Below are 26634 nucleotides of genomic sequence, written 5' to 3'. Positions count from 1 at the left end.
CCCAACCCCTGAGGCCAGATTTTAAAACTAAGGAAAGGGGGCACTCCCATGGCTGATTATGGCTCCTGGGACCCCATCCCTCAGGGCTACTGCATTAAAAAAAGGAGGGGGGCACATTGCCCCCTCCTGAGCCGGTATAGGCCTTAGAAACCCCATCCCCTTCTTTTGATTCCCTGCCCACTTTTGAAGGCAGGGAAACCCAGATTGCTCTCACCGAGCGGGAACTAAGCTGGCTCCTGCAGCACCCGGAATGGCAGGGCTCCCACCCAGGAGCACCTGAGGTCCCGGGGATGAGGTCCCTGGGGCAACTATTAGCTCAGGGAGGGGGGCAATTTGAAAAACAAAAACAAAAGGCGGCCCAGGGGAGAGGTCCCGGGGGACCATAGTGGCTTGGGGGGCTAACGAGCTGCCATCCCCTTAATAAACAAGCATTTGCAATGCAATCGGTCTCGCCTTTGGGACCTTATATGTATTTGGCTATGCAGCACATTAGCCTGGGTGCTGAAAAATCAACTGTTCTTTAACATGGAGGGAAAGTAAGCACCAAACAGCGTGACACTCGAGGTATGGAAACACATGGAGAGAAATATTGCCTTTCAGCGGGAAATGGTATAGCCCAAAGCTCTGTTTTTAATATAAAATCAGGGCCTTCGGTCGTCATATCACTGAAAATACAAGATTTGAAAAATATATTATTGCTCGTGGAAGACAATTTCTATGGACTGGAATCTAGAGAATGCTAAAGTGATTCTGGTATTTTACTGACCTCTGCTGTTCGTTTTCTATCAAGAAAGTTAAATAGAGGCGGTTGCCAGAAAAATTAAAAAAACAAAGTCTCTCAGCAGAAAGCAATTCTGGTATTTATTGACCTCTGCTGATCGTTTTGTATCAAGACAATAAAATAGAGGCAGTTGAACAGAAAATAAAGTCCCTAAGTAGACAAGTCCTAGGGCTGATCTTCAGAGCCCACAAGTATTTAATAAGTATATACTAAAGTATATACAAGAGGTCTTGAATGCTCGACCTAAAAAGGAAGGCTCCAGGGCATGGATGGGACACCCAGGGCCACTATTGGGTCAGGAAGGGGGGAGGGGGGTACGTGTTCCCTATCACTCTAAATATATGTTTTGGCCCCAGGGGATTTATTTATTTTATTTATTTAAAAGGTTTTATGTAGCGCTGGCTCCACCCGGGGGTATCAGAGCGCTTTACATTGGAATGACAATAGTACATGGAATACAAAACAGTGGTATCCAAATGAAGCATTCAGACATGGTGGACTAAGAGAACACATTGAGTAATAACGGTATAAAGGAGGTAGACTCATTATGTGAAGAAGTAAGGGTTGGGGGAGAGAGAAAACGGGGGGAGAGGAAGTGTTCGAAAAGGGGGGGAAGAAAAAGGTGAAGAAGGGTAGGGAAGGGGATGAATAGGTGAGGTTGACACAAGCGGGGTGAAGAGAGGGGGAAGACAAGGGTTTCAAAAGGAAGGGAGAGTGTAGGAAGTATGGTAATAGAAGGACTAAGGACCCCTGTATTTGTTGAGTAGGTGCATTTTTAGGTCTTTTTTTAAACTGGTGTATGAAGGGTTGAGTCGTAGATCTTTAGGGAGGGCATTCCAGATGCTGGGAGCTTTACCAGAGAAGGAGCGAGATTGTGCGGCTTTCTTTTTTAACAGAGGGGGGGACGAGGAGGAGAGAGTTGGTGCTTCTCATCGGTCGGGTACTGCCCGCTTTATTGAGTTTGTTTGAGAGGTAAAGCGGGGTCTTTTGATGAAGGGCTTTGTACGTAATGGAGGCTATTTTATAGGAGGATCTGCCTTCGATAGGAAGCCATTTAAGGGTCTTAAGGGCTTGCAGTCAGTTGTAAGCCTGGACGCTAGGTTGAGCACAGATTTGATGGGGGCAAGGTGAACTTTGGGAGATCCAGAGAGTAGGGCGTCGCCATAGTCAATTTTCGAGAGGACTAATGATTAGACAACAGATTTGAAATCTTCAGCTGGAATGAAAGGTTTGATTTTTTTGAGATGTTGGAGAGTGAAAAGTGCTCCTTTTGCCGATTTTTTATATGGGAATTGAGCGTTAACTTACTGTCAATGGTGATGCCAAGGGATTTTACTGATTCGGATAAGGAGAGTAAACAGTTTAGGGCACTAAGGTCGGTGATCCACGTTTGGATGGGAGTAGGTTGTTTTTAGGAAAGAAAAGAATGATCTCAGTTTTGTTTGGATTGAGTTTGAGATGGTTTGAGTAGAACCAGGTTTGTATATTAGCAAGGGCGGTGTTAAGGTGTAGGACATCTGAGTGGGATTTGATTTTATAGTACAGTTAGGTATCATTGGCATACAGGTGATAGTTAATACCGGCTTGCTTAAGTAGGAGGGTAAGGGGTTCCATGAATAGGTTGAAGAGAGGAGGAGAGAGGATAGATCCCTGGGGGACACCAAGGGAGACAGGAGTAGGGCTATAGAGGCAGCTTTGGATTTTGATTGGCTGGGTTCTGTGTTGGAAATAGGTGGTGAACCAGTTGAGAACAGTTCCATTTAGGCGGAAACGAAGTTTAAGTGTATTGAGTAAGGTTGAATGGTTAACTGTATCGAATGCCACAGAGAGATCTAGCAGAATGAGTAGGCAGGACTCGCCATTATCCAGGGCATGGTCGATGTCATCAACTATATTTAGCAATGCAGTTTCAGTGCTGCAGCCTTTACGGAAGCCGGATTGTAGGGGGTCGAGTAGGTTGTAAGTGTCAATGTGTTTGTCCAATTGAAGAAGGGCACATTTTTCAAGGGCTTTTGAAAGAATGGGCAGGTTTGAGATGGGGCGGAGGTTATTAGGGTCGGCCTTAGGGATTTTAGGAATGGGCGTGACTTGTCCGAGTTGGAGGGAGACAGGGACACACCCCGAGGAAAGGGAGGAGTTGATGATATTGGTCCAATAAGGGACAATGACGTGTTTAAGACCTTGGACGAGGGTAGACGGGAGAGGGTCTTTTGTGTGAGAGGACGGTTTTAATTTGGACAGGATGTTAAAGACTTCTAGTTCAGAAACTGGGTGGAAATTCTTCCAGGAGGCATTATTTTTGGGCTGTGTTATGTCGAGGAAGGTTTCAGGAGGGGTTGTGGAAAGTTGGTGCGGGGAGAAGGTAGTGGGTAGGATCAGGGGGAGGGTGTTGGAGTAGTAGCAGGGGTATATTGGGGGTTGGGAGGGATCTGAGTTACCGTGAAGGATTGGTCAATTTTGGCAATTTTTTCGGAGAAAAAGTTAGCAATTTCTTCACATTTGTTAGAGGTGGCCGTCAAATTGAGGGGGGCGGGGGAAGTTAGGTTTCTAATAATGTTGAACAGACCGTAAATGCCCTGGGAGTAGGACCATGTGCCCACTCACCATCATTAATAATAAAAGTCCATGAGAGATGGGGTCCCTGGGGCTACAAGAGAGTTGGGAAGGGGGATGCACACCTCCCTCCCTGTAAACAAAAAATAAAGGCCCTGGGGGCCGTAAAAGTTTTGAGGGGGGCCACGTGCCCCCATCCATTAATAAAAAAGGAAGGCCCTGGGGCATGAGGTGCCAGGGCTACTATTGTCTCGGGAAGGAGAGCAAAGTACCCCCATTCCCTCATAATATATGTTTTGGCCCCGAGGGGATGGAGTTTCTAGGATGGTAAAGGCCCAGGGAAGAGGACCATGAGCCCCCTCCCTTCATTAACCAAAAATGGCCCCAGGAGATGGGGTACGAGCGAGTCCAAGAGAGTTGGGGAAGGTGGCCACATGTCTCCCTTCCCTTAAAAAACACAAAGGCCCCAGGCCTAAAAGACTTGAGGAGGGCCGCGTAGCCCCCTCTCTTTATTGGAAAAAAATATGGTCCCTGGAGGATGGGGCCTTTAGCAATGCGTAGTGGGGGGTTGGCTGCACGTCAAGTCCTGCAACATCTGAAATTACATTATTGATGACAAGACTTTGCATAAGTTATAGTTACTGGAGATAAGTGGAACTGGTAGCTTTCAGTGGTTTTTGGAGTTTAAAACATTGCATTGTCAGTGAAATGTTAAACTAACTAGGTCTATGTAACCTTTGGAGATGTATATATATATATATATTAATGCAAAGTGGATGTTAAACGCCTTATTTGAAAGTGGTATTTTAAAACTGTTTACTTCCTGTGGCTATTGTGCCCCTTAACTTTGTTATGTTTGCGATGCAAATTACATAGTTTATTTTAAAAGTACATTTTACTCCCATCTAGAATGTAAAAATGTACTCTATGACAAACTTAATTTCTTTAGTCTTCAGTGAAGAGGTAGGGAAGACAGAGTCCATCTTTAGACAACAGGCTACCATATTGATGCAGAACATATCCTTTGACGTCATATACGCTACCTGTTTTTCTAGTTTCGATTGGCTATCTTCCAGCTCACCAATCCTCAATTCCCCCTTCTGTAACATTTGTTGTTGCTGCTGAAGTGACTGTTGCAAGCACACATTCTGGTCAGAGGTATCTTGAAGGCTTTGAGATTTGAGCTTCAACTCTTTCTGTAATCGTTTAACCTATAACAAGAATAAATTGATGAATGTACGTATCTAATATCAAGGAACATTCACTAGAAGGGATTAAGTTATTCCAAGAAACAAAATCATATTCATTTGTTCAAGACTTTCCAACATGAACATTGGAATTGGACCTTCTTAGTAATGGAGTTTATGAGAACAGACTTTGCTTCTACATCTCAAACTGGTATGCATCCTTTCTACAGCACTATGCAATAAGGCCAAAGATAATAAGGAGTTTGAAGCATATGTTGTTATAGTATGTTGCTTAGCTTAAGAAAATATCCAAACAGCATCTGGCTGTGTGTCTATGTCCCATCAAGGAGCCAGATGCCGTTTACATTGTTTTAAGTTAGAAAAAAGCCAAACATCTGGCTCCTCGCTGGGGCATGGACACACACCTCCTTCCTGCTGCAGTCCTTTTCCTGGACAGAGAAGCACTGAGATGAAGGAACATGTGAAATTAACATGGATGTTGGAGTTGGAAAGAGAAAAAAGGGAAGGACCAGGCAAAATCTTATCTGTTTGTGGTGTGGTTGGAGTAGTGAAAGGGAGCTTAGTTGGGCCTCCCACCCTCCTTAAAGGACTGCATAAGAGTTCTTGAGGTGCCAAGAAAAACATGATGCAGTTTTGAATCCTCTGTGGTAAAGAGAACAGGGAAATTATGAAAGAAGCATCTAGAAACTATATACAATGGTGGAGAGATTGGAACAATTTTTAACACAACATCTGTTAATGCATTTTGTCATCCCACACCGAAAATTTAACCCTGGACAAGTCCTACAAGTTGAGGATGTTCTGGACCATATTTACAAAACTGCCTGCTTAAACTGTCCGTAATCCTATTGTATTATGAATTATGTTTATATTGTTCTGTTTTTCTATACATCTTGTTTAATTTTTGATGTTCACTGTAACTGCCTCTTTTTTTTGTTTATGTAATCAGCCTCATTCACGTTACATATTCGTACATATTTAATTTTTATTTTCATTATTGTCAAAGGTAACAATCTGTTCCTAACTGATAACTGCATTATGTATTTTTATCGGTTGACATTGTAAAGTTCTAAGAAGTCAGGAGTGTGCTCTATGAAAATACACATAAACGTGGGAGAAAAACTCCATAATCACAGAATTCCATCAAGATCTTAAAACCTTCGCATGACACTAAATTAAAACAAATCTACAGATATTGGGGATGATTCTATAATATTTCACTCTCAATATAATACAAAATATAAAGAAAAATGGTGAAAAAACTATGTTTTACCTCTTCAGACTTCTTTGTGATCTGCTTTTCAAAGTTCTCTTTGTTTTCTTCTAGCTGATTCAAATACAACTCCAGCTCCTCTTTACATATTTCCAGTGCTGTATCTAGGTGTTTCACCTGATGATAACATGCAAAGGATAAATGCAACGTCTTGCCACGTGAAAAGCTAATAGTTTGTCAAATTACATATTTTATTTCTTAAAGTAAAGTCTATGTTTACAATACAATTCACCAAAGACAAATAGCAACATATACAAGGGGTTATGTGATGTTGTTTAAGCTTATCAATGACAACAGCATGATTCCAAACAAGTGCACAGTACTTTCACTATAATTAGACAGTACTTGTAAAGGTAAGCATCATCTACTATCCTGGACTTTTGGTGCTCACAGGTGAAAACTGTTTTTGAATCCCTTGAGTAAACACTGAGTGACTGGAACATTGAGGAAAATACTCTATAAGGCCTTTTACAAAAGGCAGTAACAGAAGAACCGTGAACTCTATATGAGCATGGTACTTCTAACCTCCGATTCCTCACCTTTAGAATAGATACCAAAGCAGTACCTCCGAAGATGGTGCTTCGGATCGAAATGTCCTGCACGACGGAAAGAGCATAATGCCCTTTGTGTCGAATCTCCCAGTCAAGGTAGTAGTGTTGCGTGAAAGTGTTTACTCAGGGCCATATGGCGGCTTGACATTCAGAATATGTATTTACAAAACAAGAGAGCCCCAATATTTGAACCTCGGTGGTAAACGATATTGTGAAGACAACAATAGTTCATGTAAGGCCAAACGGTTCTAAAAAAAATCAAGAACTGTTGACTTAAGAAAGTGTTAATCACTTAGCCTATGGCCTAGGGCACATTACTGGATAAAAGCTAAAGGGAGCAAAAGTAGACATTTGAAATTGTAGGAAGGGACACAAGTGGACATTGACAAAATAATTCATTTATTTATAATATCAATTTTTCAAAAACAGTTTGTTTATAGATCCGGTGCTCACACAAAAAAGTGATAAAGAACGTGATGTGGTGAGTGAAGGTGATATTTAATTTCAAAACATACATCGCATTGACAACATAAGTAAAAACTCCTGAAGATGATTTTCAAACAGTAAAGGAGTTTTTTGTTGTACAAGAGGTCAACAGCGTTTCGATCTCAGAAATTTGAGATCTTCATCAGGACAAGGTTTGTGAGCATGAGGAATTAGGCAACCCAGGGCCGTCAGTCCTTCCGGGGCTGCTTCTTGGCCAATGCGTAGCATATCTTAAGGCAGAGGACCATTCACCTTGACAGGGTCATTTTCTGTACCCCCTTGCCTTTCTTTGTCCCAGACAAACCCACGAAAATGTGATGGTTCATCCGATAGCCCTTGGTACGATCAATGTGAAACTTCAAGGCTCTCTTTGTGTCTAGCCCATGGAGTCTTTTCTCCTTTTCCCAGGGGTGAGGTGGAGAAAAGACTGCTGGGAGAATGACAGATTGCCCAACAAGAAAAGGAGTTACAGCCTTGGGAAAATAGCTGATGGTCCTCAACACCACTTTATCCGAGGGAAAAAGTACTGTAAGGTGACTGCTCCGAGAGAGCAGGAGTTCACTTAAATGGCCAGCAGAAGTCGGACGACCAGGAAACTAGTCTTCAGAGTCAGAAGACAGAAAAGACAGCTGTGAATTGGTTTGAAACCAAATTGAGGTCCCACTGTGTCATCACACAGGGTTTGGGAAGAAACGTATGCCAAGCCTTTTAAAAACCCCATCACAACAGGTGATTTGAACAATTACGGCTGGTCCGGCAAATGAAAAAAGGCAAATAGGGCTGAAAAGTAAACTTTAATGGTGTCCACTGCAAGTCCTTGCTGGGTCAGGGATAAAACAACAAATTAAACTATTCGGCCTGTAACAGTCCTGTTGTATCTGGCCCTCTCTGCAGGGTCATCCCAAAAAATTTGCCTTTACTCTCCACTTTTTTGCTGAATTTGTTTTTGTTGGCCTTCGGACTCTTCCCACTTTACCACTGCTAACCAGTGCTAAAGTGCGTGTGCTCGCACCTCTAAACAAAGTTACATTTTACACCTCATTGCCATGTTTAATTCATTTATAAGTCCCTTTTAAAGTGGTATACCATATGCCCAGGGCCTGTAAATTAAATTATACCAAAGGGCCTGCAGCACTTATAGTGCCACCCACTTAAGTAGCACATTAAAACATGTCCCTGGTATGCCACTGCAGCCTGAAGTACGAGTTACTTACTTTCGGTAACTATGTATCTGGTAGAGACGATTCTAGCCGTAGATTCCTTCACGTAGAATTATCCCCAGGCATGAGACTGGATCCGGAAACTTTTTTTGCCACAGCATCCCTGCACGCATGAGGCGGGGCAACATCACGCAACACCGCCCAGGCGTCGTCCGCGTACGTGACGTCAGCGAGGTCACATAAGACCCACCTTGGCGCGCCCATGTCAGTTTTCTTCTGAGAACTTTTCCGCACCACAACGCGGAACCACCAGATGAAAAACTGTGGAAGCTTGGGAACAGTGTGCGAAGAGCAGAAAAATTGGAAAGAAACGGTGACTAACAACACCACCAGAGTAGTACCAACACCGCAGAACCCAAGGACAGGGAAAGAAGAACAAGCAGAAACCTGCGCAGTCACCCTGCCAGCACATAGACAACCACCCATCCCTGTGCCCCGGAGGCAATAACATGCGTAAAAGTCATGACACGCGTAGGAAACCCAACTCCCCCATCCTGAGCAAGGAATGGGACCAGTACCAAGACAGACAGGGACAACAAACCTCCAAGCCACCCCAACCTATATGGCAACCACCCACAAGGGCAAGACAAGGCCAGAGGACCCTTAATCAGAGGATACCAATGGAAGGAAGGAAGGGGAGGGAGGACACGGGTAGAAAGCAATCCCCCCAAAACCTGGAGTAGCCAGAGCAGCAAGGCACCGGAGCACCGAAACCCCATCCTCCAAAGGACCAAAGGAGGAATGAACCGCTCCCAGATGGAGCCACCCGTCAAGAACAAGGAAGGCACTCACAGGAGACACAGCCCCCCACCGGGAGGCGAGTACCGAAGACCAACCCAAGGGTCCTCGCAGAATAGGGGAGGAAGGGTGGGCGGTGAAGGAATCTGCGGCTAGAATCGTCTCTACCAGATACATCGTTACCGAAGGTAAGTACCTCATACATCTGCTAGAGACTACTAGCCGCAGATTCCTTCACGTTGAATAGATACCCTAGCTATGCCCCCTGGGAAGGAGGGTCTGTGAAAGGACCCCACCAGCCATGCAGAACAGTAGGCCCCATAGGGGACGAAATCTGTGGACCAGGTAGAACCTTGCCCCTGCCAGGCCAAGGGAACCCCACAAGCAGGACCCCACCAACCCCAAGGGGATGTAGGAGGGAAAGAAGGCTGAAGAGGCTCGTGCACTCACAGCAGAGGAACCAAGGGCAAGGACTGAGAGGCCGAAGCACCCCACTCCCCCACAAGGCAAAATAGCTTCCGCCCAATGCCAGGACAGGAAAAGTGGAAGAACAGAAGTAGAAGCCTGAAGGCCCAAGGAAACCAGGGGAAAGAGGGCAAACCCATTCCAGATGGAGAGCAGCCTGTCAGCCAGAACAGCGCTGGCAGCCAAAGCCAGAAGCAAGGAGGACAGCCCGAGGCCCCAGGAAGGCCGAGTAGACTATGCCCGGCAAGGGAGACACAGGATCATCCCAGACCTCAGGACAGGAGCAGGAAGAGGAGGAGATGCCCGGGCCACCACTACGAGTGGCCACGCACATGACCTCAGGAAGCAAAAGCAACCTACCTAAACACCATGGAGAACAGGCACCCGAAGGTGACCAGAACCCTCTAGCAGAGCGCAAGCCATATGACAGCTACCACTACCCCACATAGGGTACGTTAAGTCCAAAGAAATGGGAACCCTCTTTCGAAGAACTTCCGCAGCAGAGGAAAAAACAAAAGAGCCACGGGGAAAAAAACACCCCCGCGGAAGGCTTGACAAGCAGCCCAAGCAAAGCAGAAGGCCCAATCTCAGGGCCAAGCCTGCGCAACAACTCCTGCAGAAGCACACACAATCAACACAAGGGCCGTCCAGCAGCCAACAAGAAGGCCAAAGTCCCAAAGAAGGACATAACAGTCAGAAAACCCACTCCACAGCCAGAACAGCCAGCTTAAGAAGGCCCAGAATCAACCCAACCCAGAAGTCACTGAGGAGGGGATGGAGGAGGAGGATATGGCGGAGGAGGAGGACGGAGCCCTGCCAAGAGCCTTTGGATGGCGGTGTCGGCCGGGTCATGGAACAACAGGCTGCCATCAAACGGAAGGTCGATGAGTCGCTCCCGAATATTCTCAGGGAGTACTCCGTCCCGAAGCCAAGTATGGCGACGGAGAGCGACTGAGGAAGCCATGGCCTGGCCCAGCACCTCTGAGATGTCCGGAGCGGAGAATAAACGTCGCAAGCTCCCGGCCATCCACTGCATGATGCCGTAAGTCCACCAGGCCCGACTCCTGGGACGCTGCAGATCCCAGACACTCAGCCGAGTCACACAAACAGGAGGAGGCCCTAGCCAGCACACTGGTCGAGGCAAACATGTTGCGTTCCCAAGAGTCCAGCCAGCGGGCCTCTCGGGATGGCGGAGTCAACAGTGGCGGCAGGGAGGGAAAAGCAGTCCGCAAAAGGGGGCTGGCGGCTCAGGGGTGAAGGAAAAGACACGCCGGGTCACGCAGCGCCGGTGCAGAAGATGCTGAGGCACCGGGTCCCCTGAGGCAGGACTTCTCCAAGCCCCCATCAAGGAAGACAGGAGCGAACCCTCAAAGGGAAGTAAGATTTGACTCCCACCAGAGCCCTGGTGGAGGACCTCCAATAGATGGATCCGCCGGAAAGTGAGCCACCGGGTCACCCATGCGCAGAATGCCCACAGCCGTGGAAACCGAGTGAGCGTAGACCGCATCCGCCTCCGTAGGGCCCCGCGGTGGAGAAAGCAGCTCCTCCATGGGCGACGGCTGCATACTAAGCCGGCCGTCCCCGAGGCCAAGCGGGGTGGGCAAGGGCCAGACCTGGAAGTCAGAAGGAGCCGAAGAATGAGGGACCTGCCGCTCCTTCGACAAACACCTCTGCCTCAGGAAGGGCGGGGAGCCGCCCTTCGACGCCGGTGAAAAAGACCCCACACAGCGACCTGTCTCCGGGGAGGACGACACCAATATACAGCCTGCCTCCGGAGAAGGAGCGTCCGAAGACTAATCCGCGGTACGACCCCTGCGCGGAGCCGTAGAGTCCGCTGCTTGAGGTAGGACATCGGCACCAGCCGGCGTCGCCGGACAAGGGACCTCCAAGTCACCCCGCACCGGGGACCGGAGTAACCCCGGGACGGTGCCGGAGAGACGCCGACCCGACCCCCGCCGAGGCAGCCACCTGCATGGGGGAAGGAGACGGGCCTGGGGAGTGGCACGAAGCCCTCTGACATCCGCGGCCCAGAATGAGGCGAAGATCGCTCAACAACACATGTGGCGGCGCCAGGGACGATTCAACCTGCGACTCGCCCTCCGACGAGGCAGCCACCTGTGGGGAGGGTTGAGGGGCCCGGAGAGGGACCAGAGGTCTTCCCTCGGCCTCGACCCGGAGTGGGACGAGGAGAGTCCACCGACCCCTGTGGCTCCGCAAGGTCCAGCCGTAGCGGCGTCACCTCGGCCTTAGACAAGACTACCCTGTCAAAGGTCCGAGAGGGGCTCGGGGATGCGACCCGAGCCCCGGCGAACTCCCGCGACACCACAGGGACCCCCGCGGGAGTTTGCGGCGAGGCAGAGATGCTGTGGCCTGAAGGAGGTGCCCCAGAAGAGCCGCACCCCAACAGTACCACATCCTCCAAGCCTGGATCCGAACCATTCGGCGCTGGGCCGGAGCCACCAGCGGCACCGCAGAGGGCCCAGCGCAGAGCTAGGGATCCGCCGACGCCCCAGGAGGGGAAGGAGGAGGAGACGCCAGCGAGGCCTGCAAAGCCGGCGCGTATGTCTCCATTTGGACTCCAGACGCCCCAACACCGGGAAACGGTGGATAGGACGACACGCGGGGCCGCATCACCCGCGGAGAGTCCACGCCCCCGGGAGGCCGGAAACCACCCTCCGGGGACAAACTGCGACACTTACCCACCGGGGCGCGACGGTCACGTGACATTGGAGAAAGGAGAGGAAGAAGACCACGGCAGAGTCTAAAGCCGTCCGTCGAAGCAGACCGAGGGGAGGACGTCGACCTGGAGGGATGCGCCGAGAGAAGTTTCATCCGGCGCTCCCGCCGCAACTTCGGCTTCAACTGTTGGCACTGCGTACAGTCTGTGGTGACGTGATCCTCCCCCAAACACCACATACAAATGAGGTGAGGGTCCGTCGCTGATATAAGATGCCCACAAGATGTGCAAGTCTTAAAGCCCGAAGGCATTCGCACACTGTTCCACTAAAAATGGAAGAAAAAAGGGACCTAGCAGGCCCGTAGCAAGGATCGGATCCGCAGTGCACGCGGAAAAGGAAAAAACTGACGTGGGCGCGCCAGGGCGGGTCTTATGTGACCTCGCTGACGTAAGCGGACGACGCCTGGGCGGAGTCGCGTGATGTCGCCCCACCCCCGGCGCGCAGGGATGCTGTGGCAAAAAAAGTTTCTGGATCCAGTCTCACGCCTGGGGATAATTCTACGTGAAGGAATCTGCAGCTAGTAGTCTCTATCAGATTGCACCTTTAAACTGCAAATTCGACTTGGCAATATGACCCCTTGCTAAACCTTAAATTTCTCTTTTTTTGCATATTGGTCAGGCCCTAAAAGATTGGGCATGTACTTCTAAGTTTTACATGTCCTGGTAGTGAAAAACTCCTAAATTTGTTTTCACTACAGTTAGGCCTACCTATCCAATAGGATAACATTGGGTTGCCTTACTACATTTCATTAGTGATAACTTTTGATTGGGACAAGATAACCAGTTCCTATTTGATATCTATGAAACCGTGATGCAACATCCTCTTTAATGGTAAAGTCAGATTTTAAATTACAAGTTTCAAAATGCCACATTTAGAAATTTAGCATTCTCCTGCCCGTATCCTTTTGATGCCTGCCATCTGCCTTAGGTCACATGACTGGTTCTAACTGGCAGTTACACTTTGTGCCAGACAGTCGCACAGTAGGAGATCAGATGTGCCTGAATAGGCCATCTGCTGGCAGGATTATGGGGCAGAGCTGAGCAAAGCCCTATTTACAACTAAATAGGCTGTGCTCTGCCTTCACAAAGGGCTGGTCAATACTGCATAGTTCCTGCAGCAAGCTTGAAGCCAGGGCAGGGGAATCAGGATATTCCAAGCACTTCAAAGAGAAACTTCTTCCAAGCTTCAAAGAAGGCCCTAGATATCATAAAAAGGGTCATCAGACCCAGTCTTCAGTTCACTTTCTGGACCTGCAAAAGGATGCTCAGAGGGCTGCCTACTGTGCACTCTGCAAGACGGCCTTGCTGTACCTAGAAGTACTGCTTTGCTGAATGGGGCCCGCTTTGAACCCTCAGAAGTCAGCTGTGCTGTTTGAGCCTTGCATTTTCACCTCAACCCAGGACTAATACCGTGACTCCAAGGGCTAGTCTGCTGGCGTCCTGCTCAGAGCCACAGGGACAATTCCCACCATCTTGAACCCATACCTGGACACAACTTGAGTGAGTCTTGAACCCCCAAGTGGTGTGCCACCAGTCCTGGACCCTTGGTTGTTGTGCTAAAGGTGCCCAGATAGCCAAACGCAAAATTTGGGGCTTACAAATTTTATGGCTAAACAATGCTCTGAAAGGTGAGGGTAAACTGGGAACAACCTGCTTGTCGACTCACCCAAGGTGCATCTGGCTGGCTTCGCAGATGCTCCCAATAGGTTCTTCTCCGCAGCAGGCAATCCTACTCAGTGGTCCTTTGCCAAAGGGGTATCCAACCTTCAGGAACTGTTGTCATCCTGCTGGAGATTTTCAACTTCAAAAAAGTGACTAAATACGAATGTAGAAATATTCACAGCGACTTAGTCCTGAGGCTCCCCGACAACAAAGCTGCCTCCTCGGACACTACCTGCAGACTTGCCCTGATGAACTTTACCTACTCAGAACATTGAACATATTCACACAAAAAAAGGAGCGTCAATGTTCAAAACAATATCCTGATACAAATTTTCAAATTTAACAAAAAGAATCTTTATTCTGAGTTTTCATGTATAGTTCTTTCCATATGATGATTATTCTTTCTCCGGATTGATCCCATACAAATGTCTTTTTCATCCACAGATAATCAATTAATTGTATCTTTTAGTCCAATCACAGTCCATTATTGACTCAATTTGTTCAAAATAATAACAACTCCTCTTCCAGTTCCAATCTATAATCTCTACAGCCAACGCGTTTCGTCCCCTCCTGGGACATCATCAGGGCTTTGAAGTGAGAAAAACACCAAATCATAATCTCATCCTTATAAAATACATATTTTCACACTGTATATCACTATTTCCTGCCTATTTCACAAACTCCCTGTTTGGCAAGGATGTACCTAAACAGAGCATCCTTATTCACAGATCTTTATTACATCAATATCAATCTACAATATTTTGATATATTTCCTAGACCTGCGTGTCAAAGTTCATTCACATTGTTTAGTTCATAAAAAATAAAATATAAATGAACTGATTATTACTACGCGGATCCGATAGTTTATTCTACACTCACGTGACTAATCATGATTGACCCACTCAAACAACTTTTTTTAAACGGATTAGTGTCTGCCCTTATTTTTTGTTTAATTATTAACACTTCCTCATCAATACCTTCTTGAATTGTCCATGATCACACATCACACCCACCTCCTGTGTAATCTCCAAAAACCACGTTTTTTGTATCAAATCAAACCAATCTTCTCCCAAGTCCACAATTTCCTTCTATACCATTCTAATGGATCTGAAATACAAAGGTAATATCTAATCAAATTAATCATTTCCAAAAGGCACTATTCTTTTGTTGTCTCTATCACTCCACATATCAAAATTCATTCTATCACATACAAACGTACTGAAATTCACTGAGTCCAGGAAGACCCTATTATCACATGCCTCAGTAACAAACTGCCATCACCTTTTCAATATAGTATTAACGTGATAATCCAACACACATCTTTTCCCATATAATCCTGGGCTGCGAGGTTCAGTCAATCAATCCTGTTTCTGCATAAATACAAAAAGAGGGAGAGGAACGTTCTAGTTCCCATTTTAAATATATCCTACATTTACGTCCAGCTAAATTCCCTCACTTTCAATATAGAATCATTAAAAGCATCTCTAGCTAAGTACCTATGGTTGTTCAAACGGTCCGGATTCCCCGCATTTCATCCCACCCAAGTCGGTCTGATACTCCCGCTTCAGATAGTTACACGCCCGACCCTTCTTAATTTAAAGGACAGTGCGGCCAATCACAACGAAGAATTTCTAGCCTACTTGTTAGTAATCCTGTTTCCCATCCAGTCCGCAGTCTAACCTGATTCGTCTGCTTTTTTGCTGTTTGAAAGAAGACCCGCTAATACGTCTGCTATTTAAAATGCACCTGTGACCCAATCAAAAGCGCTCAATTTTCTATCCGCCTATTTAGCTACGATGTTTCCCTTCCCGTCAACCTTTTCGTAATGCCAGCTGTTACGGAGTCTCGTCAATCTCCAACTCCCCAACCGGAAGTTTGAGTCACACAGCCTTAACCAATCAGACTTCATCTGTCAACCACAGACTTAATCACTAAAGTTATTGTTTCCAACCACCTTCTATAACGCGGTGTTAGTCTCCTAGCGCTCTATCTTCTCATTCCATCCATTTAATTACATAGTAATGTTGGCATTTCAAAAAAACTAAAATTACATCTCGCACTAGTGTCTGATCGGGTGAAAGTTACTTCCTTTGTCCAAATCATTCTCTATGTCGAATATTCCCTACTAGAAATTCCCGATTAGAGAATACTTCACCAATATGGTGCCCCAAATGAGCACTGTTCTATATTGTTTAACCACCCCAACACCATTTAATATCAATATAGTGTTGAAAGAATCCACACAATCGCCAATCAAAACCAACAACCACTTAAAGAGAACGGTTCCTATTTCTTCCTTCCTTTCTTAAAACCAGTATATTACACAAAATATCAACACCGCTCTCCAACTCTCAAAACACATTATATCCAAGTAATACATGATTCCAATTTAATTCTAATAACTACCGAATCAACCGAACACCATTATTACCCTTTAACTGTCCAGTGAATATAATACTGCATCTTCATTTCCCATATCGGCGCTGTCAACCCACATCATTCCCCTATCAAAATTTCATCCCACCTATTTCTACTAATCTTACTGCATGAATCCTGTTTATTCTATAACCAAACATACCTATTACCCGCGCTGAGGTAATTCAGTTTTAACTCCATTCTGTATTCTGTCGCCATTTTGTTGCCCTCACTCAGGCAGCACAATGAACAAAGTTTTTCTGCTGATCTTACTGCGACGTGTCAAAATAACCTCCTACCTCTGTTCACGAAACTAATGTCAGGGACTGGCTGAGTCCACTAATCCTCGTCTGGTTTGACTAAACTCTGTCTCGACAGTCTGTTGGTTCGCACCATTCTTTCCTGACTTTATCTTATCTTCTGGCCTTCGCTATTCTCTACTTGTATTCTCTCATTTCACAACTGTCCTCCAAAGCATACAAATGTGTCCTGCCACCTGCAAGTTGAGTTGTAGACACTACCACTGATTAACTTGTGGGGAGGGGTGACAAAAACAGTTGGAAGAGAGGTTTATTTGGGTTACTTGATATCTTGTTTTCAAACTTTTCTCATTGGTTATATCTTGTTTTCAAACTCTTCTCATTGGATAATCATGTATGCATTGGGAGTGTTCTTGGTGAATCTATGAGCTATAAAAGATTGTGCGCCACGGAGTAAAGTGGCAGTCTCCTAAGAACATACCGAGTGTACTTCTGGGACAACTGTACTTCGCTGCAGCTAATAAACCTGATCTTCTACGCTCAACAGAGTGTCCTGTGTCTCTGTTCAACAAAGCAGGTGAACTCAGGAGATTAAGGCGTGCCCTGTGCCGCCAGGCCCATAAGGCCCTGGTTCTTCAATTGGTGCCCTCTGTGAGGCGGCTTCAGAGGTAGCAGTTTTTGCCTGAGGGTCGTGAGGAACCCCGCAAGAAAATTCTGGAGGAATCGCGAACCACGTCAAGCGAACCCTGTATGTCGAAGTGGTCCGAAGGTCTTTTTCAGTGCGGTTTCTCCTTCCTGACGGCTGCTGACTGCTGCCCTGACTGCCGCCTTGCTTTGGCCCCCTTTTGGTGATGTATGGTACCGCGAGACGATAGACGGGCCTCTGTTGGCGTAAGAAGACACTTAGTTAAGTATTGGTGGGTAGCTCCCACTATTTTGTTTTGATTTGGGTCTTTGATTCGGCTATTGCAAAAGCCGAAGCCGAGGGGTGAGTACATTTGTGCTGTGTTATTTGATTTAACCCCTTGATGTTTGTGAACAGTCCAGTGAAATAATGATGCCTGGTATGAGTACGTTTAGAAAGTTTTGTTGTTTTGGTTGTGATAGGGATTCCCGGCTGGAGGACTCTTGTCTAATTCCTCCGGTTGGAACTCCCACTTATGAGCTTTATTCTAAACATGGTGTTGGCCCCATTGCCTTTAATGAGGCATGGATCCGATACAGGAAGAACGATAGGGTTCTGCAGTGGCCACAGAATGGTAGCTTTGAGCCTGACATATTAGATAATTTGGAAGCAATTTTGTTTAAAAGAAAAGCCCGGCCGGCAATGTTTGACTCTTTCCGCCTTTGGCGCAAGGAAGCCAAACAGAAAGAAATAAGACAAGCAAAAAGAGATAGGCAGGAAAAGGGCATGACTGTTATACAGGCTGCCCAGCAGTTTAAAGATAATGAGAATGATTATACAATTGAGGTTTTAGATAGACAACATCGTATGGCAGGACATATAGCAGTCTGTTGGGCTGGTTTTTTTGCAGTCTTTTGGAACACTATTAAGAAGCGTTTCTTGTAAATATGACTTGTAACTAGTATTTACAAATGGTTTGGTTTAAGTACAGTCTGTGGGCTGTCCTTTGTTTCTGTCCTAAGTGTTGATCTGTGGGTTAAAATGTGTGTTTCTGTGGGTAAAATGAATGTGTCCTGAGTGTCTGACCCCTTTCTGTTTATGTCTGAAATGAGCTCAATGTGTGTTTATGGTTTTTCTTGATGTTTTCAGTCTGTTAAGCAAAATGTCAGTTAATTAATATTAAGTAGAAATTAAATAAAAATCCAGAAATGAACCATGTGATATGCTAAATAGCTATATGTTGCTATATAATTTATAGAGTAAGCAATTATGCACATGTACAAACTGTTAAATGCTTAAAAAATAAAATTAAAATTCACATTCAGTAGTAATACAATGGCCTCAAAAACGAAATTGTGTGTTTTGTAGAAAAATAAACTGATAGTATTTTTTTTACTTACATACATTGTATTAGATATTAACAGGCAAACACTTCAGCTGAAGTACATTTTTGCTGAACTCAAACGCAACACGCATTGATGTGTCTTAGTTTGAAAAAGACTGCCACCGTGCTCATGTTACAACACTGAGAGACAAGCTTTTATTGTCGCTAAGCAAGCAGCTCTAATAGACAGGAATGTTTACTCAGCCAGGACTTCACCCTCAGTTGAACACGGATGAAACTTTGCATTTCAAAATGTTGTTTTAAAAAGGTTCCAAAACTAAGGTTCATTATTTTGTATTACAGGAAGACATTTCAATTAAGGGTTTCTTCTTTTTCAGCATTTTTATAAGAATATTCTTGGTTCTAATGTTAACATAATTGTTCTGTTAAAAAAAAAAAAAAAAAAGTGGCGCAAAAATTTGTCATGTTTTAAATTAGGCTTTCTCTGCTTAATGAATGCATCTAAAATGATAGGCAAGGGATGCAGCTTGCTTTTATATGTGAAATTATCAAAAATGATTGGGTTTATCAAAAATAATTATTAATTATGAAAAAATAATTAAAAATAAGTGCTTCTAAATTCATTTTTTTACTATTTATAAAGCTTAATACTCATACTGTGACCTCCTAGCATTATAATTTAATTTAAGTTGTGTTGTACTGCATAGTGAGGACATTTGAATATGGAATTTCACTTGGCGCAGGCTTAAAAAAAATTCATTTTTCTAAAGGATTTGCAAGAGATATGTCTAATGTCCAGTATCTGCAATCTGTAAAGAACATTCTGAGGATGATTAATATGTAGCACAATTATAGGATATTTATTTTTAAGTGCCCCAAATATCAAAGTCGAAATTGGGTAAAATAGACTATTTAACAGCATTCTTGCCCTTTACAATAGCTTTAAAGTGCCTTAAACTTCAGTAAATGCATATATTTAGGTATAATACAAATTTGCAGGTTGTTTCCATTTGGGGTTGCTTTTAATGTCTCAGTGAGCCAATGTGCCCAGTGCAGAGGTTTGGGTTTAATATCAAGATTGAAGGTTATAACTCTAGCTAGACCTACTGAGACGTTCATCCTTTTAAGGTTGATGAACTAAGTACCATTGCAAAGGGTAGTAACAAACATTTGTTCTAAAGCTAGTATGTTATGTTATTATGTTCTGTGAGTTATTCACAGTAAATGTTTTTAATAATTTAAGAATAGAAATAAATTGTAGCCCCTAAAAGAAGTAATATATATAACGTGTTTTTAAAAAGGGTTAATTATTGCAGGTTAGGAAGAGTTAGGAAGGTTTTTTTGTCTGTGACAAGCTTCAGGGTGAGGAGAGAGACCGGGCTAAAGAGCGCAGAATGCGATGCAGAAATTGAAGGCAGATTTGGACCTTGAAGCCTGTAAGGTGGGGGCTAGAAATAGTAGCGAGTAAACCAGGAAGTGAAATCACTGCTTAGAAAGCTTCTCTGACATGAAAATGTGTAATGCTTGCAGCAGGAGAGCCTTGGAAAGAGGTGGGGGCCAGGAGTGCTCGCAGTGGCTGGTTCCGCGCTGAGGTGCTATTTTTAGCTTTTCTGATAAGATAGGACAGCCGAGAATCGTTACGGAGCCCTGTCTGTTCCCATATTGTTCAAGACAAAATAAAAACAAGCATTTACAATGCAATGGTCTCGGCATTGGTAAAGTTAGAGCTATTGGCATTGCTCATGACAATGCCGTTTCTTTACATGTTTTAAAAACAAAAACATAAACAAAAATAATGTCATGAGCAATGCCAATAGCTCTAACTTTACCAATGCCGAGACCATTGCATTGTAAATGCTTGTTTATTCAAGCATGCAAAGAAAACAACTGGCTTGGATGAAATATTCACGCATGGAACAGGGCAACATGAGGGTCCTACGTGTGATTATGTGAGATGCCTTCACAAGTAATGAAAAACACCAACACTGAGGGCACATAGTAGGTTTCTTGCTGACAAAAGCGAAGACAAAAAAGTTAGATTGGAGCTTTCCGACTTAAAATATCTATTGAACTCAGGACAACTCAATTATTTTTTTACAACTAAAACAACATTCGCTGTTTCTATAGATAATTAACTTAATGCCAAATTGTAGACTGCACGGCTCACTCAGTAAATTGTACAATCCAACATGGGTGTTGCGTTGAAGTCACTTGCCAATGGCACTTGACCAGCTGCGACGTGACAGCTCAATATTTCTTCTGTCTATTACCAAAGGTTCCGCCCATGTCGGATAAATCTGGTGCTCGCCAGGAAGAGGCCTGTGGCGTGATTACGCAATGTTTAGGGCAGGGTCCATAAATAAAAAAAGGGGAGTTAAAGCGCCATTGTAACTTAAATCTTCTGAAGGGGCACTGGCAGCCGCAAATATCAAGTTGTATGTAAATATTTCATAACATCACTCCCTTCAGTGACCGCTTACAGTATTACAGGCGTGAAGTGTATCCAAAGGCGAATAGGAAGACTTAACACATACACCACTAGCGGAATGGACTCACCCGACTACATGAACTCTCGCGATGACGATTTTACCTGAGGATGGTGACGCTACCCCTCCGCACAGGCAAAAACACCACTGGCTCGGACACCCGGATCGGCTTGAACTGGAACTTGCAGCCGAAGCACAGCGCCGAGTCGCTGAAGACGGACACAGAAACGATGGGCCTTTCGAAGATGTGGATGGGGTCCAGGGGCGAGACGATGCAGCCTCCGGGCTGGTAATCGTTGATGACGAAGGAGATCAGGTGAGGGAGCAACGCCGGGACACCACCGCCTTTCTCCGAGGCACAGCAGAAAATGCCTCGGAGAAACGCCACGTCCTTTTCGGATTTGGGGGCGTGTTTTGCTGTTGTCTCCTCCCTGAGACTTCTCGCAAAAAACACGCCCCCCGATCCGAAAAGGACGGGGCTTCAACGGAGTGACTGGACCTCTTCTCCAGTGGCTGGCCAGCATTTAAGAGGCCAGCCAATGGAGAACAGGAGAGAAGAGGGGCGGGTGCAAGCCCCTCTTCTCAAAGTCATTAAATCTCGGAGCGAGACTGCGCAAGCGCAGCCGAGACCTAAAAAGGGGTGCTGAGAAGAAAATGATACATTGGTATTTCTGCTTTCGAAAAATAATGTCCACGTAGTTGCCTTCATTTAACAAATGTGGCATTAGCCTAAGACAAAAAGTAAGATGAAGCTCTTTCTTAGAATTTTGTGGGCTACATGCCTAGGTAAAAACGATCAGCAAATTAAGATTCATTTTTCACAGGAGGAATTGTGGCGCAAGGGAACACAGAGTGTCTGTGAAAATGTTTTCCTTTTAGACAGTTAAAATTAAGGTGGCTTAACATGCTTACATGTTTTAGTCATTGCAAAGTTGACAAGATGGTTACAGTTAAGTACCACTAGGTTTGTACTTTTTATTTTTTTGTGTTTTATTAATGTGTGTTATGTTTTGTCTCCTGATTAAAAGTTATAGTTGATATTTTTGTGTGTTATGTGAAGTGTTTTTCTTTTGTGTGTTGTGTATTTTTTTTGCTTCTGCCCACAGATCATTCATGGATTGTTCTGGGTGGTTCGAGGGCTGACAAGACTACAGTTGGACACGTGAGTTAGTTTGACGAAGAGGTCAGTTGTGAAGGAATAATGGTGAAATGAGCGCCCTGAATGGCTATAGGCAGGAAATCAGGGTGAGAAAAGACTAGAAAGGATTGAGAATGTTACAGTAGGTGAAGAGGAGTAGTGAAAAAGCAGGGGTTAACAGCCAACGAAACAGCGATGGTCCATATCATGAGGTGGTGGAACGAGTGTTCCATATGTCCCTGTGGGACCTAATCAATGTGCAAATTGCAAAAAGGAGGGTGCTGTCAGCTGTGTGTTGAAACAGATGTGTTTTTGCATAACTTCTTTGGAAAGAAATGTTTGTGTTTATTTTTGTGCATTTTGTCTTTCTATGAATTGTTCCTGCTGGTCCTGTGTGTCAGAAGCGACACAGTCAGTTGTTTTGACAGCCGGTCACCACTTTGGTTACCTGCTGTCAAAAGAGGGGAGAGTAAGGAAATGGAATATTATTTTTGAGCCTGACAAATTAAGCAGGCCAGAATATTAGTTGCTGGGTTGCAGGTTCATTGTGCATAAAGTGCATGACATAGTGTTGTGCGTCACCGTTCATTTACATATGATATTGAAATTTGTCTATGCTTTCTGTGCTTGGTATACAGCAAGTATACCTGATGGCTTGGCACGTGTGTTTTTATTTTATGCACGTTTTTTGTTTTTGCGTTGTGTTTACGCTTTTGCTTTTAATACTGTTACAAGCTCCCCTGTGTTGTGAGGGGATGGTCATGACGATGCCCATCGCTACGCAACAGTTGGTTGGACTTGTTCTGGTTACTAAATTTCACAGATATGATATTTCATGCTGTGAATATGACAGACAACACTTCACCAGTGCATGTCTATTTGGCTATAATGGTATTGAAAAAAAATAAACAAAAGAGATATACAGGATTAAAAGTGTGTCACCTGCAGTTAGTCATGTTACTGCTCCTTCCTTTAAGGGACGAGCAGCCTAGATTGATGTTCCCTGATTAGACTCTAAGGATGAACTATAAATCTGTGGCTCTTGCTAAAGGTGACCTAACTTTCCTTATGATATTGCACTTCTACATGTAGTCATAAGAGACATCAAGAGTTTCTTATTTGCTGTCCTGAGTAGCAGGATTGTGATTTTAAGTGGGTATAGTGCCCCCTCCGGACAGGTGACCAGGGAAAGGAAAAATTGTAGATCAGACACCAGAGACCTGAGAATTATTAGACTAGGGTGACAGGTATTCTCAGTGATCATGAGGAGATATTGTTTAGCCTGTGTATTGCATGGTGCACTTGCTGCACAATTATTAAAGGGAGGTATCTGCATGCCCCTGATAATTTGTATCATGCGTTTCCCCTTTCGAGGTGTTCTAGATAAGGAATGTAGGAACACACAGATGTAGTAATTTAAGAGATGTTTATCCCATTAGAAAATCATGAAATGAATATTTGTAAATCCATAATGGACTGGCCTATCTGTAAAACTGGTGCCACTATGAACCACGTCCAGTTTTACTAATGATATCAGAATGTTTAATTGATTGGTTATTGAATTTGCATTTTTGGATTCCCCTCCTTTATATCTGTCCTACCTCATGAGCACTTTCTTTTTTCACACCCCCCTTGGAGCAACCTCTTTCTCTATTAGGAGCATTTAATATGGCGATCTGTTCTAAAAGTCTCTTAGTTTTCTCTGGTCTGTATCATACCCTGTTCTCCTCAGGTTTTGAGCTGATCATGCATCTAACTGACACATTTTCACTCTGACTCCTGCAGTCCCGCATTTTGGTGGGTCAGCACTGATTACAGCTCAGGCTACTGCTGCCATACCTTTTTGATGGTGCACTGTTCACATACATGTTGTGACTGATAAAGGAGAGAATGCAACATGGTCAATCTCCTTGTGGCTTAATTATATTGAGATTGGATACAGACTGTCAAGTAGCAGATCCTATAGGCTGGCACACTGTGTGTTTGAGTGTTAGTATGAGTTACTGTGATACGTTTGGCTGGCTGTCACTCTTAGGGTCTTGAGATGATCAGTGCTGCCTTCTTTAATAGGCACCTACTCTGAAATTGATTCTGGGCTTAACTTCACCTCAGAGAGCTACTTTGAAGGTACTGGCGAGCTACCAGTGGCTCCCGAGCTACTCGTTGGAGACCCCTGGACTAGAAGTACCGCCTTTGCCTTTGCATCTTATGAGAGTGACAGTGCATTCTAAACCAGAGTTGTCCCATGGCTTCTGGCCACTCCCTTGAAGATTGCAGGCCACCTGCCTGCAGTCCTATTGTTAAATACAATGAACTGTTTTTATACTAAACTGAAGGAAACTAACAACTGTGTCACATTTCCTACGTCACTAGATTCTGCGGGAATTAAGTCATAATAATCTGCAGAACACTGATTTAAGCCTAATTCCCATCAGTGACAGCTACAGATGAAAGGCAGACGTCTTGGCCCTACAGTCCCAGCACCCAGAAAGTAGCAAGGCTGGACAGCGATCCCCAGCGCGCCATCAATGGTATCTCCAAAGCATCGTACTTGCTCCATCAGACGGCGTTGGACATCACAAAACCAGAGTTTCAGTGTAAAAGAGCGAAAGAGAAGGATCCCTGTTGTTGATGGCAGGGCTGGTTTGAGGCTTCAGTTTTCTACCTGTCATGTGCTGGTAACCTCTGACAGTGTGCAGTCCCTTGAGCCCCTTGGCCTGAGTTTTGGTCAACCCTCCTCTTTTCTTTGAACCAACGGAAGGGCAGTGCACCGGAGGATCTAAGGCACTACATGATGAAAGGAAAATTAAATGAAAGAGCAGCCCGAACATCCTCTGACACTGAATAGCGAGTGTTGGAGTCTGAAAGTGTTGCTGAGCGTGAAAGTCTGTTGCTCTTTCCGATTAATAGTACTTGGGTCTGCACGAGATGATCTGTGCCCATGACCAACGAAGAGCACAATATCTGTAGTGCCTGCCACAGAGGAAATATATTGGTGCACTGCCTTGAGACATTGAGACTTTCGAGTGAGCTGTGAGTGTTTGCCAGGAGGGCACTCCAACGGATACTGAGAAGCACTATTTTCATGGAAGGCCTGAATGAAGAGGCCCAATGCGGAAGAAAACAACAGAAGCAGATTTGATGGACGGTAGAAGCCTACCAGAGAGGCTTAGAACGGACTTTGGGCATAGTTATGGTTGCACAAGCGGTTCCCGTGCAATTGCATAGAATGGGTGTTAGGAGACTGATTCTTATTGTTTTGCTGGCATTGTTTTAGAGTAGTATTCTGTTTAGTAAAAGCAGAATGAAGTCTATCCTCTGTTGAAGAGTATCTCCATTTCACCTGAGAGCATTGATAAGGATCGCCACTGTTTCACCTGAGTATACAATAGTCACTGAAATGCATAAGAGCCCTGAAAAGGTTCGCTAAATAATTTTAGGATATGTCTTTGCCTAGGGTTGTGAAAAAATGATAATCCTGTTTGTAATAACGGTCATTACTTTCTTCTGCTATCTGAATGTTAATTATGACCCGATGCTTTGTTCTCTTTGTATCCCTGTTGATAGCTTACATATACCTGCTTAAATGAAATGTGTAGAATGGAAAATGCTCACCTAGCAATGAATTAGGATTTGCCTGAGTAATGGCAAAAGGAGGGTCTGAGGTAATTTAGTTTTAACTCCATTCTGTCGCCATTTTGTTGCCCTCACTCAGGCAGCACAATGAACGAAGTTTTTCTGCTGATCTTACTGCGACGTGTCAAAATTACCTCCTGCCTCTGTTTACGAAACTAATGTCAGGGACTGGCTGAGTCCACTAATCCTCGTCTGGTTTGACTAAACCCTGTCTCGACAGTCTGTTGGTTCGCACCATTCTTTCCTGACTTTATCTTTCGCTATTCTCTACTTGTATTCTCTCATTTCACAACTGTCCTCCAAAGCATACAAATGTGTCCTGCCACCTGCAAGTTGAGTTGTAGACACTACCACTGATTAACTTGTGGGGAGGGGTGACAAAAACAGTTGGAAGAGAGGTTTACTTGGGTTACTTGATATCTTGTTTTCAAACTTTTCTCATTGGTTATATCTTGTTTTCAAACGACTCTTCTCATTGGATAATCATGTATGCATTGGGAGTTTTCTTGGTGAATCTAAGCGCTATAAAAGATTGTGCGCCACGGAGTAAAGTGGCAGTCTCCTAAGAACATACCGAGTGTACATCTGGGACAACTGTACTTAGCTGCAGCTAATAAACCTGATCTTCTACGCTCAACAGTGTCCTGTGTCTCTGTTCAACAAAGCAGGTGAACTCAGGAGATCAAGGCGTGCCCTGCGCCGCCAGGCCCATAAGGCCCTGGTTCTTCAGCCCGAGTCCAATAGCAATGTTGCAGAAACAACTTACCCCCATCCATTTTAGTCATCAAATTAAACTAAGACATCCTTGTTACGACCTCGTCCTAACATTCAGCACAAACAACCACAGCGATACCTGCTCACATTGTTTTAAGCCAGGAACAAAAAATAAAAAATCATTTTCAAACTAAAAAACTAATGAAGCTCTGAATCACTATTTAAACCCAATGAAACTGCTCTACATGAGCTAATCTATTTAGCCTCTTCTTGTCTAATTCATAATTCCCAATCCCCACCTCTGTTGCAGGGCAATATTCTATGTATACCGTGAAACCTAA

At 44.6% G+C, this 26634-nt stretch overlaps 1 protein-coding gene across 3 annotated transcripts in view; it reads right to left on the bottom strand.

Moving 5' to 3' along the window:
- Positions 1-26634, bottom strand: part of CCDC18 (coiled-coil domain containing 18) — a 1105805-nt gene that overhangs the window by 581312 nt on the left and 497859 nt on the right. For all 3 annotated transcript variants that reach the window (XM_085602201.1, XM_085602202.1, XM_085602203.1), the window contains 2 exons: positions 5816-5932; positions 4378-4545 (listed from right to left, as the gene is read on the bottom strand). In XM_085602201.1, the coding sequence (XP_085458327.1) occupies positions 4378-4545; positions 5816-5932 (285 nt within the window). The remainder of the gene's footprint in view (positions 1-4377; positions 4546-5815; positions 5933-26634) is intronic.

The sequence above is a fragment of the Triturus cristatus genome, chromosome 4_2 (genome assembly GCF_964204655.1).
Source record: "Triturus cristatus chromosome 4_2, aTriCri1.1, whole genome shotgun sequence".
Classification (NCBI taxonomy): Eukaryota; Metazoa; Chordata; class Amphibia; order Caudata; family Salamandridae; genus Triturus; species Triturus cristatus.
The sequence above is the reverse complement of the archived record's forward strand: the minus strand, read 5'-3'. Positions and strand labels throughout refer to the sequence as shown.